Consider the following 13,891-nt stretch of genomic DNA (forward strand, 5'->3'; position numbering starts at 1 on the left):
TAAAATTATGGACTTGGACCCATGTGAAAAATATATTTTTATTATTATATCCTAAGTAATATTTTTATTATTATATCCTAATTGTAATCGGAACCAAGATTTTGTATCTATTTACTCTATGTGACAAATTGTTCTATTTTAATAAAATATAACTATTAGATCAAATGAAATTAATACCAAAATATACTCGTACATAAGCAGTTAGAACTTATTATATTAAATAGTATGTTAACTATCATTAACCCTTTTGAGACTAACTTGCCTGAAACTGCCTCTTGATTTATGATAGAGTCACCATTGACTCCCTGTGCAATGTTCTTAAAATATCATGAGGCACCAGTGACTCCCAGTGTTGATGTAGTGTATGAAGTTACACATTACTGTGGTTCAAACTGTATTACTGAAATTTTAGGCAATGAACAGAACACATTTATTTGTATTTCTTGGATGGTTTTCAGTGTGAATCTATAGAAGCTGAGACAGGACTTGCTAAGACATGCACGTCACTGTCATTTCCATTGCATAAGTCAGTGATTCTCAACCTTTTCCCAGCCATTGCCCTCTAAAAGCTATTTTTGATGTAAGCTAATTGATAATCACCACCAAAAAATAACAAATATTAAATGTAATGTAATTATGACTAATCAACACTAAAAAAAAAAATTGTACACGTAAATGCAAAAGAAAAACAAATTAAAATAAAACTTCATTGTAAATTTAAATGTAGAAAAGGACTAACTAGTGTGAGCCCTGAGATTGGTGATGTTCAGCAAAAATTTCAATGTCAGGCTTAATGCTACTCAAACAGGTATGAATATCTCCACGTGAAATAATGTCAAATCTGCTTCTTCTGCAAAATGTGATTGACAGTACTAAATCCAGTTTCGAAAAGATATGATGTCGGAAAACACAAAAGAATTTTCGACATTTGTGACCACAAATTTGGATGAAGTAATTTTACAGTGTCTGATTACCAAAATTCAGTCAATCTTTCTTTTTTGAACTTTATTTGAAATTCATCATTACATTTCATCTCGATGACTTCTTCCTGGATATTTTCATGTGCACTGTGAGGATCACAACTGAATGAGTCAATCATCCATGGTTGAATAGCGAAGTTAAATAAATCGGCAAATCTGGCTTCTAAATCATTTTTCAAGGCAGACAGATGGTCGCAATAAATACCAGTGTCATTTTCACATAATTTGATTTCTGCTAGTTCGGGCATATGAAACTGCCTTAGTTTTGAATTAACTTGAAAAAGATTGAGTTTTTCAATAAGCTCTCATCACCTGTTTACAGTCTATCGGCGTTATCATTTTTTCATTGCAGCAGAAGAGAGACCTCGTTCAGCTTACAGAAAATCCAACTAAGATAGTGTATGTTCTTCTTTTGAGCTTGAATTTCAACTGCTAAGTCTAAGTGTCCTTCTATTTGTAAGAACACAACTATAGTATTAAATAAGTTTACAAATCTTTCCAGCTAGTTGCCTCTGGATAGCCAGCGGACATTGGAATGCAAAGGAAGTCTTATATATGGTTCATCAGCATCGACACAAAATTTTCGAAAAAGACAGTCACATTTACTGTTAGATTTCATTTTGTTTATTGTTTTAATAACAGTGTTCAATGACTGTTTAGAATAGGGCTTATATTTTTGGCTACGAGGTTATGCCTGTGTAGCACATGGTGCATAACTAGAATTTGAGGGCACAACTGTTTTAAATAAGAGATAAATCCTTTGTGTTTCCCAACAGTAGACATCGCACCATCAGTAGCACCTGAAACTAAATTTTCATAATAGAGAATTTCTTTTTCTTTAAAAAATGTTTTCACAGCAGAAAATATAGAAGCGCCCATTGTGTCAGTCTCCAACATCTTGTAATGCACAGGATCTAATGAGTTTGAGGACTACATCATACTTCAATATCTGCTTTGGATTGGTTTCAATGGCTGGTTGCTCTTCCAAATGTTAATCACTTTACACAGTGAACTGGGTATCTTTTCATAGTACCAGCACCAATGAGGTTATGCAGCTTGCAAGATTAAAATTACTTTTGACAAGGTAAGGGTACAGGAGAAAGGGAGGGGCTTTATGCAAGATGAAAGGTTAAATTATGAGAGAAGAGAACAGAACAAGCTTCTTGCTGTAGAGGAGCTACACAGCTACTCACATTATAGAAGAGAGGCTGGGAATGACTGACGTAGAGCTAGAAAGAGATAAAGATAGAGATGAGGTTAGGAGAGAGGAACAGGTAGTATGAGTGTGTAGAGATAGCAAGAGTGTATAGGGAGAAAAAGTGGTTAGAGATGGGGAATGATTATAATGAGTGAAAAACTAGTAAAGGATGATAAATATACATGGAAGAGTAGGTAACAACAGTAGAGAGTGAGTAGGGTTGAGGGGTGAATGTAGTAAAAGGGAATAGGAGGTGGGGGAGATCAATGATACATATGAGTTGGTGGTGGGGAGTAGATGATTGCCAGTGCAGAAAATATTAATGATATGATAGACAGAAGGATGAAAGAAAGAGAGAGAGAGTCAGCAAGCAAGAGAGAGATGAGATTCATCTTAGTAAGTTGCAAAAGTGTAAAGTTGGGAGAGAGAGGTGTAGTGCATGAGAAAAATGACAGATATCTGGTGGTGGAGAAGGCATAATTTGGTGGCATCATACAATCTGCCCTTCACTCTAAGAGAAAAGATCTTTGTTGTCAGCTGTGGAAGTAGCTTCCAGAACTTTTTCCAACTTGTTCTTACCTTATAAATATACTGTCAGAGCAATCGTATCACTATTTATATCTCATTATGTAATAAAAGCTATCAACTACTTCTGAGCAGCTACTCAGACATTCAAATGTCTCTTTCCCACTGTATTCGTAGTAGACACCTCTCCAGTGCATCTGTCACATATAAAGCTTATCTTCTATGTTAGGCTGCTTGTGATTCTATAACATCTCTTGTATATCCATAGCTTACATTGGGTACAGTGTATGGAATTTATGCCTACTCCTTTGCTATTTATTAAGCAAGACCATTTCTCTGACAGTACCAGGGTCCCATCTTTCCTACTTACTAAAACCTTTGTCTTTGCAAGCTTTACCTTAAGATTTCTTGATTCTAGATTTAGCTTCTAAGCCTAGAATTTTCTAATTCCAATATAGATTCAGCTTATAGCAATTCCCATGGACATCCAGTCTTAACCCTTTAGCATTCAAATTAGTTTGTCAAATGTAATGCTTATTTATTCACATTGTTTTGAATTAATCATGATTTATTTCAAAGCTTTGAGATTCCGATTTGGGGATTGTTTACTTTTTGTATGACATTGTAGGATGAGTGTGAGAGATCTTATTTCACTGGTTTGAACGTAAAACAAATAGAAAATTTTAGCTTGCAGTTTAAATGCTAAACTGCCTCTGTGATGGTTTCTAGGATTATGATGAATAGAAAAGTACTGAGGACCAAACCTTGACAGACTTCTACCTTTGCACTAAATTTGTCACTGAAATCATTGGTGACTCTCACTTTATTTTGTATTTTTATACATAACTAGTACTCAATAGGCTTTGTGCAGTTTCTGTCTACCAAATTCACTCACACATTGGTCGGCCTGGAGATTACAATAGAAGATACTTGCCTAAGTGCTATGTAGTGGTACTGCAAGGGAATTTTTTTAACCACATGACGTACACATCTGGAAGCAATAATGTCAAGTAAGATTTAATTCATTCAAAAACTTTCAAGAAACTTACTGCAGAATTTTAAATGTTTTTTTTTTTAAAACAAAGAAACTAAATTGATGGATTTTAAAGAATAATATAATGGATGAGAAAAATGACAGATTCTAAATGTTGGAATAAATTGTGAAGAAGGTGAGTTGATGAGAAAGAAACAAGTCCCATGACAGTTTTTACAGAATAGGGAGAGAATTGGTAACACTGATTTAATTATCTCCAATGAGTTAAACACTGGAATCATGATGCAACTGGTAATGTTGAAAATGCATATGCTACAAGAGAAAATTATTTTAAAACCAACAATAAAATCACACTCTACTAACATTGAAAAGCATAAAATATATATGAAAGTGGTTAAGAATCATCTTGTCTGAGTATTGAATGCTAAAGCATTTTGCATTACAATCAGAGATGTAGATGGAATTCTAAAAATCTTTTTATCTTTTGTTTCAGTGTTTGAACTGTGACTATTTGGTCAAACAAACCAAGACTTCTTACAGCTAAATTTACAGGGATATAAAGAAATCAACAATGGGCAAACACAATATATATATGTGTGTGTGTGTGTGTATACAACAGTCTTCCACTCAATTTCCATCTACAAAGTTCACTCACAAGCCACTAGTCAGTCTGGGGTAATAATAGAAAACACTTGCCCAAATTGCCACACTGGGACTGAACCCATAACTATGTGGTTACAAGGTGAGATTCTTGACCACACAGCCATACCTGTTTATTTTCACGCAGTTCTGTGCAAAATATGTATTTTGGTTAGACTTCTGCTTTCAAATTACAAACTTGTGCATTAACTTTGGAGATAGAAATCAATAACACAGCCAAACGTCCCCTTTGAATGTGTATCATTTGTTAACATGCACCATTCTTGCACTGACTGTTTTAAATGCTTGTTTAATTGCAAGCAGACACTCTACCTGTTTACTGTTAAAACTGGCCATTCACACCTATCCTGCAACGTCATTTCAAAAATAAACAATCCCACCATTGGAATCACGATGCTATGACATAATGCATGATTAATTCAAAACAATGTGAATAAATAAGCATTATATTTGATACAGTAATTTAAATACTCAGGTTTAAACCCAATGCTACAATGAGAATGTAACAAAAGAAGGGTGAGAAGGTTGTACCTGCAGTTGGCTGAAACTCATAGCTAAATACACTGGAGCAATTGCAAATGAAGTGCTTTGCTCAAGGACAATGCATTGTCCAATTCAGTAATTGAACCCATGATGTTATGATCACGAGCCAAACGCATTAACCATTCATGCTCACCTAAATGTTATCATCATCATCATTGTTTAACATCCGTTTTCCATGCTAGCATGGGTTGGACGGTTCGACCAGGGTCTGGGAAACCAGGAGAAATATTTTTTACTGCATGTACAGCAAGTCAATTTCTGTTATCTTTAGATCTTGCAGTATTTTAATCTATCTTCCACCAAGAAATTCAACCTATTTGATATCAACCCAAGACCACTTTTGGTTCTACGATACAAACTTACTGTTTTAAAGTGGTTTAAAGTAAAACCTTCCATCAAAAATTTCATGCATATTTTCCAAACACTAGCTTAAAACAATTCAAGTTACTTTTCTATTATCTTCGTAGTTAATAAAAAACCAAGGCAGTGTTATTTCAACAGAAATATTGTAACAAGAGAAAAGGATACTAAAGCAAAGCCTTAACCTGAAATTTTGATAATTTTTTTTATAGCACTTGTATATTGCATAAAGACCAAACATTTATTGTAAAATGTTTCCTATGACATTTTACTTTTCTATTAATAGAAGATAAACAGTTGCCCTCTGTGACAATTACAATAAATAAAGACTTAAAGGGAAAACATGAGCACAGAAGATTGGAAACAAAGGAATGTGAAGAACTTCAATTATTTGGAAGACTAAAAACTGAGAGAACAGGATAAAGAAGCTGCCTCAAAGATTGTGAAAAGTAGTGGAACAAAATGGGACATATGTAGTTCAATAATGGTATGTCCCAACCTAATACATATGTATATTGTTGACTTCATAAGAATTTATAAACTTTGAGAGAATGTGAAAAAAGTTTTTGGAAAAGTGAATCTTGAAGCAGACAAAACTATAACATGTAAATATTGTTAAAAATTCCTCTGGATAAAACCCACATCTCCTGTAAATATGGCGAGTGTTCTACCATTGTACCAAAGAAATCCTTTGAATTTCTCTATCAGTTTAAAAATATCTATTCTTTCTTGTGAGAATTGTATGTTGTTCACATGATGTCAAGAATTTACAAACTCCAAGAACTGAAATAATTCTTTTTTGTAACAGTGGATCTCAAAGCAGAAATGCCTGTCATTTATACAGGAAATGTGAGTGCGAGTTTGACAAGTAACCTTTAACTTTTCTATTCAGAGGATTTTTAACCCAATATCTAGCTTTGTCTGCTTCAAGAACAATCATTCCAAAGATGGAATGATAAACACACTGATTTCGGAAATATAATTCTAGAGAAAAGATTTTTTATACATCCCTCTGATCAGGTAAGGTCCAATTAGTACACCCTAAATGCCTAGTGGAGAAACCAGCTGAGTACAGCAGCCCAATGTTGAGCAAAATCACCAAAGACCACCTTCCAGGTGATTTACTCTCAGGTATTATGGTAGTTACACAACATCATGCCGTCCACCTACTAGCTACTGATACCTAACTATGGCTGTTGCTGACCACCCTGTTGATTTCAGAAAATCACAGCAACTTCTCAACTAGCATAGCTTAAGACGCATACCAATTTTCAAGTTTTTTTTCTTTTTCCTTCTTAAGAAGTAGTATTCCATGCCATTACATCATTCTTGTGAGTTATCTTAGAACAGAAACCAAAAGTTTCAGCATACAAACTCCCAGTAACTGTTTGCCATTGACATATCAAGAACAACATTGTAATAGAAATAAAGAAAAAACAAACAAAAATAGATTTCATTTGAAAATATTTTAATTGCCTCAGGAATTCACATATTTGAAAACTACATTTTACCATTTAATTTCTTGGTTTTCGTTTTTTTTTTATTTAGAAACTTATTTTATGTTTTATTTTCTTAATTTTAATATTGAACAAGTCTGTCTTTAAATCCATGCAGTAAAAGAATACAGGTTTAGAAAAGTTGGAATAGAATACAGGCAGGGTAGTGGTGAGGGATTGTAAAGCAAGAATATGAAAATAGGAAATATATTAAGTGATGAATCATGGATAAAACCTCCCCACATCACCCCCAGTGTATTACTGTTGGTTTTTTTTTTGTTTCCTTTATTCATAATGTATTTGATTAATATGTGCTTCTCCACAAATATATTTGGAGGATGATAGCAATAATAAAAAAAAAAACCTGCAGAGACTCCCTATCATAAGCAACATCCTTCAATATTATTGTTGTAGATTGTTGACCAATACTTAATTTTGTTCAAAATTAAATTTGTTGTTAAATATTCTTTCAAAAATAGGTAAAAGGAACAGAACAGATGAATGTGATAACTTTAGTTGGAACTTTCTCAAACAAGTTTAAAGAATAGGAAGAGGATAACTCACAAAGTCAACCTCAGATTCTATTATAAATATTCAAAGTCACTCACAAATTTTGGCTTCCACAGATTTTAAAAAAATCTTTGATAACAGTATTACAAGCCAGCCAGGCAGATTAACAAAGAAAATATTGTTTGAGCTTTATGTGTTTGTGTGTAAGAGCATTTATGTGTATGATTGCTAAGAGGTAGATAATTTTGTAAAAATTGTTAAAATGCAACAGTGTGTATATTAAATGTAATATCAATTACTGTGTATTTATGTACGGATTTATCACATCAAGTTGTGGTGAGAAAATATGATGCATTTATTTTTTGATGACAAAAAGAAAAGGGGAAAGTTCAAAATATTTGTGTGTGTGTGTGTGTATGAGTGATAGGAATATTTCCAGAAAAATTCAATCATTCTGAACGCAATAAGAACTGTCAATATAACAGATGTATAAATGTATTCTTCCACCCCAACCACCCTGAATTTTTATTTTGTATATTTGTTCATGAACTGTTGTGTGAATACAGCTAATGGTAGTTCCTGTATCAACTAAATTAATGGCTATGGAAACTACTTTACAACTTGTTGGAACAATGTATATTGCCAGCCCAAAGAGGTAATTAACAATAGCTGGATCATGCCCTCTCATCTTTGTTTTGATGTGATGGTGGTCAATGCATTGTGAAGAAAATCCTACATATTAGCCATCAAAGTGTTTTATCTTATATTCTATTGACCTATCATCATGTCTCATTTAAATTTTCACCAGCAGAAACCAGAATGTCTTTTGCTCTCAAACAGCCAGAATACCAGCTATGAAAACAATATGACATTGTTAGTACAAGAAAAAAAGCTCAATGTTAAGTAAAAGTTAAAAAGTTACTACATTTAAAAGCTACCACTTTCAACCAGATATACTGAGACTTATTAGAGAATTATTTTGCGATTGTTGTGATGATAGACATTAACACCCGTGTGATTACAAGCTGAACTCCTTGAACTCTTATAAACTCTTATAAAGAGTAACTTCATCTTTTGAGATGACAGAGGGCATTTGGAGTCTCATGTAGCAGCAGTCAAAGTACATCATGTGAATACATTGCTTTACCTCTGCTTTATTAAATCATATATTGAAACGCAAGGCTATAAAAAGCATCCAATGCTAAAAGTTCATGACAGACATTCCTAAGGATTTTGTATTACAAATAATGCCAAAGAACTGCAGAGATATCTTAAAATCTAAACATTATACCCATCTATACAACAATTTGAGGTTAAGCAGAGGAACACACTACCAACAGGACTTGAATCAAGTAATTCAGTATTTGCCATACCGACATGCAACTGACTGAATATATACCACACTACTGAGGTTGTGCTTCCATTTTTGTTATGTTATCTAGAATGTGACAAGGAAATATTTTACTTAGACTAACATCACTCATCAGCCATCTAGCACCTACAAATTAAGTCATTTTTACAGATTAAGCCATTTCTACCAGTATCTAGTATAGCAAGCTGTTGATCAAAGTTGGGACCAAGAATTATCAATATGCATGTATAAATTCAGTTAAAAAACAAAAGGTTGAACATTTCTATGCTATATTTGTCGTGAGAGAAAAGGACACACACTCAAGTTAGTGTAATTGTTACTGTCATTGACCAGCAAATAATGATAGACATGATTCAAGCAATGTGAATTTCTTGTTTCTTTTTTTCAAAGTCAAATTAGTGTCTATATAGGTGTAATGATTACTCTTGTTTACAGAAGTTTAGACACTATAAAGGAATATTTATATAATTGTTTCTAACGTTTTAGGAGAGGAGGGAGGAAACAGTCCAGTCCATTATATCAACCCCTTGAACTTGATTGGTACTTTCTGATTTAGCAGGTGAGAGAGTCAAAGTTGACCTCGACAGGATTTGAACTCAGAATGCAAAGAGCAGGACAAACACTGCAAGACATTAATATTATATGCCCGATGCTCTAACAATCCAGCCAGTCCACCATCCTTATATGAATTATAATATAATATATAAACATATTACACATTACATGCACTAACGCTAGACTAACAAATGAGTAAATATATTAAACTTTTCAAAATGGCCAAGAAAAAAAAAAACAACAAAAAAACTATAAAATCTCAACCATTTTGATTATATATCTAAACAAAACCGTTCATTGTTGAACACAAGAGAATTCTGAGATATTATATATCTATTTCACCTAAACTGTTCGCTAAACCTAAAATTATACTATATATATATGTATATATATATATATGAGAAATATAACACAATTCAAACAACTAATGAGAATTAAAGGAAAAAGAGTTTAACCTCCCTACAGTTTTCTCAAACACTCCATTTTATGTAACACGTTTTCAACACACCCAATAAATTTAATTTCTATTATCTCTCTATCTGTGTTGTATATTTATATTTCATTTTCATTACTTTACGGAAAAAGCTAAAAAAAAAATGGAATAATGATAAAGAAATAGATAAATATACAATGCAAACAGGGAGAGAAAATGAGATTTCACTCTAAAACTAAGTAGTGATTTCCCTTTTTTTTTCTTCCCTTTTCTTAAAAAAAAAAAAAAAATCATGAAAAAGTATTGCTCTGATACATGGTATAGGGGAAAATAATGACAAAAGTAATTTTGAAAAGGTACTAAATTTTGCAAGGAAGGTAGCAGCAGTTAGAGAGGAACATGGCTGAATAAATAGGAGACAGACTCGCCATTGTGTGTCCGCCTGATGGCTTCGGCAAGCATCATTGATATATCAATACACTGAAAAATAAAAATAATTAAAAATATTGAGACAGAGAGAATACAGAAAAGATGTCAGAAACAAATGATAATGTATAAACTTTACGATCTTAATTAAAAAGAAACCTGACTGGGATACAAATAGAACTTAGAAAGCAGATATACCAGACATTTACCATCTTCTATGAGTATGTATGCGATTTTCTTTAATCTTCAACATAAGGTTAATTATTTATCTCCAAGTTAGTCCCGTTTGAGCAAAGCTACTCAGTATTTTCTATTTTCTTTTTAAGCATGGTGCACCCAGACATTATTCAGGGTCCTTGCTTTAACCCTTTAGCAATTCTAAACCAGTCATACCATGCCAAAATATTCAACCCGTTTTATGTTCAAACCAACCAGATCCAGCCTCTCATATCTCCCTTACAATTTCATTCTAAAAAATAAATCACATCATTGGAATTTTGAAGCTACAAGACCAATTTGTAATTAATCCAAAACAATGTGAATAAATAAACAAGTAATCCGAATGCTAAAGTGTTAATCTTTTTGTTACGATATTCCTTGTTGAGTGGGACACAATTTCAAAATTTAGTTGCTGTTCCTTTGGACAACATGATTACATATTGACTCCCAAGTCCAGAATCGTTACGCTCAATCACATGAGATTCACCAACACCTACTCTCTACTATCCACAATGAATCAGATCACAACATACGCAATGAAGATGATATATTTCCAAACAACATTTTAATTTAAATCAATTTAAATTTTATTCACAATAAATTTTCTCAAAAATATTCATATATAAATTACTTTTAATGAATTAAAATAGAGAAAAATTGAATGAATTAAAATCCTTTAATGAAGAGAATTCAATATTTATGTCAACAAGTTTAAGTTAACTCCAGATCAAAATCCTAAACTTTACTACTATTTAATAATCTAGGATGGCATCATCAGTGCTTTGCCTGTAGTGTTGGACAATTTTAAAATATAGGAAACAATTTTATTAGCATGACTATCTTCCCTTCTTTAATCAACCAAACCCCACAAGTGATGCTTACAAGCATCACTTCTGAATTTGTCCTAGGGTTCCAGTCATCTGGGAGCCAACATATTAAGGGATCATACATAGCAACCATCTCTTATGTATACAAACATGACTAAATATTTCAGTACACATGATAAGCATTTGTAGACTCTTAATATGCTTTCATGTGCTGCAAAGATTGGAAGTATGTATTTTAGTGCCTCACAAACCTAACCAATAAGCAAGACAATTATCAAATTTCATTGAAAATATAAAACAAAATGGAAGTGTCTCTACTGAAGAGGTAATTTAGCTTTTATTATGTAGTCTTAATTTGGCTAAAACTTCTGACAAACCAAATGGAATTGTTAGATAATCACTTGTCTCTATAAAATTATGAACCCTAATAGCAGGTAATGAAGCCTTTTTATGTTCCATGTAGCAGCTAAACCTCTTTCAGCAAATACCATACTGTCTATGAAATGACAGACCAATCACATCAGCTAGGTATGGTGCCATGAAGCCATAAACCTTAGGACATTTCTTTTTTGTTATGTCAAAAACATTGGATAAATACAATTTGTATTTACATCTCTAGGATATTCCATCTGTTGATTGTGCTTTGTTGAGGTTGTTATTGGGGGAAGGAACAGGCAACTGCTTCAGAGACAAAGAAAGCTATATTTTTGCTCATAAATATAAACTTTATCCTAGAGATCATAGCAATTTAAACAAAGATATAAAAAAAAATTACAATTTGTACAAGTGACATTGGAAATTATTTTACTTTAAAAACTGAAATAGAGAAAAGCATATATATATATATGTGTGTGTGTAAATAAAAAAATAAAGTGCTTGTATTTAGCAAACATTCTGCTCTGTTAGTAAATATTAAATGACTTTTTGAAATATTTAGAAATGCAATTGTGTCAATTGAAGCAGCAATACTGAAAATTTTGAATAGAAATCAAAAAGACAATGAGTCTACAAAATGGATTTTATTGATTAAAAATTGAGGGAAAGGCACCAAGAGAGAGAAAGAAAAAGGGGGAAAATCATCAAAATACATGTTGACTTTAGAGCTCTAGAAGGAAGGGTCAACCTGTACCCTTTGACATCAAACTGATTTCTTGGACAAGAAACATTATTACTGATTCTCCTGTAACAGATATTATTTTGTTAGCACTTTCATAATTTAGGTAGGTACCATGTTCATGGTTTGTAAATCTCTCCCCCCAATACCAATATAATAAAACATTACATGCATGGCAATATTTAAATATATGAGAGTCACAAATTTAATGACTAACAATGTAAGCCTACACAAAAACTGAAGGACCAAAGTACTGCATATAACATTACTGTCACAGAAAGCTTTTAATTACCAGTTCAATTAAATGGTTAATGCTCCCCAGATGCCATGTCAGTTTAAAATCTGAATTATATGCTGGCTTTCACACCAGATAAAAGTAATAAATATGTACAACTCCCACTCATAACAGAATGGAGATTATACTTGAAACCCTCAACATTAACTCTTACAATATCATGATTATATATAATCAATATTTTTATGTGTCCAGGAAACCTTTTTTGAGTAGCAGGCTCCATGAATCATGGATTATCATCAGGTGGGCTACACTACTACAAAAAATGATAAATTTTTCATGAGGTTTGCCATTCAGAAAATCCCATGACTGGTTTAAACAAAACTTCCTGACATGGATTTTCTATCATTTTTCTTGTCACTAGTCAGTATCTGATTTTCAAATAAAGTACTACCATTTCACTAGTTCATACATATTGAAAGTGAAGCTCAAACTACAGGACTACTTTACTAGAGAATGTAAAAAATAACTTTACTCATGAAGTTGGTTCCTGATAACAATGATATTCACACACACACATATATATATATATGGTCTGATCAATAAGTATCCAAAGCTACACCACACAGAGTGAAGCCGCTTGGCACATATTGACCTCAATCTCTACTGTGCGCTAAGTTTTAACATTCTTGCTCACTTCTGCAGTTTACAGCAGTGATTCAAAGTAATGTGTTATTGTCCCATTGACTATGACAGAGAAAGTTGTCATGGCAATATCTGCTCAGAGGCCTACACAAAGTTGCAGAAAGTGTATGAGCTGCACACAAGGGTATGAGTGGGTCAGACGTTTCCAAGATAGCTGAGAAAATGTTGATAGTGACGAACGTTCTGGGAGATCCGCAACCAGCAGAACTGAGAAAAACATTACAGATGTGTGTGCAGCTGTGAGGGGAAATTGTCAAATCACCATCCAAGAGTTATCAGAGTATGTGCAGATTAGTTACAGTTCAGTTCAGTTCAGTCCATTATCACTGAAGATTTGGGTATGAGATGTGTGTCTGCCAAGCTTGTGCCAAAACTGCTTTCAGCTGACCAAAAGGACACTTAAATTTCAGTTGCACAAAATCTTGTCAAGAACAATGAAAACTTTGTGTAGGCTTCTGAGCAGGTATCACCATTTTTTGGTAAAATTTGATGCAGATTTTCTGTCATGGCCACATGCTACACAGATTACTTTTAAGAACTGCTTTAAACAGTGGAAGTGAACTAGAACATTAAAACTTAGTGTGAATGCACACCAGAGTTCAAGGTTAATCTGTGCCAAGTGGCTTTACTATGCATGCTTTAGTTTCATTACTATAGCAACAGTCCAGCTGTTTATTGATCAGACCACACACACATATTATATATATATATATATATATTATATATATATATATATATA

The 13,891-nt window shown here is 32.9% G+C and overlaps 1 protein-coding gene across 4 annotated transcripts in view; it reads right to left on the bottom strand.

Annotated features, from left to right (window-relative positions):
* Positions 1-7,003: 7,003 nt before the first annotated feature.
* Positions 7,004-13,891, bottom strand: part of LOC115222635 (ribose-phosphate pyrophosphokinase 1) — a 95,207-nt gene continuing 88,319 nt past the window's right edge. For 3 of the 4 annotated variants that reach the window (XR_003882739.2, XR_003882740.2, XM_036511738.1), the window contains exon 9: positions 7,004-10,106. Coding sequence is in view for 1 of the 4 variants with exons in the window: in XM_036511739.1 (XP_036367632.1) it covers positions 10,014-10,106 (93 nt within the window). In the remaining 3 variants the exon portion in view is untranslated. The remainder of the gene's footprint in view (positions 10,107-13,891) is intronic. The other variant, XM_036511739.1, reaches the window with a different exon arrangement.

This window comes from Octopus sinensis, linkage group LG20 (assembly GCF_006345805.1).
Source record: "Octopus sinensis linkage group LG20, ASM634580v1, whole genome shotgun sequence".
Lineage (NCBI taxonomy): Eukaryota > Metazoa > Mollusca > Cephalopoda > Octopoda > Octopodidae > Octopus > Octopus sinensis.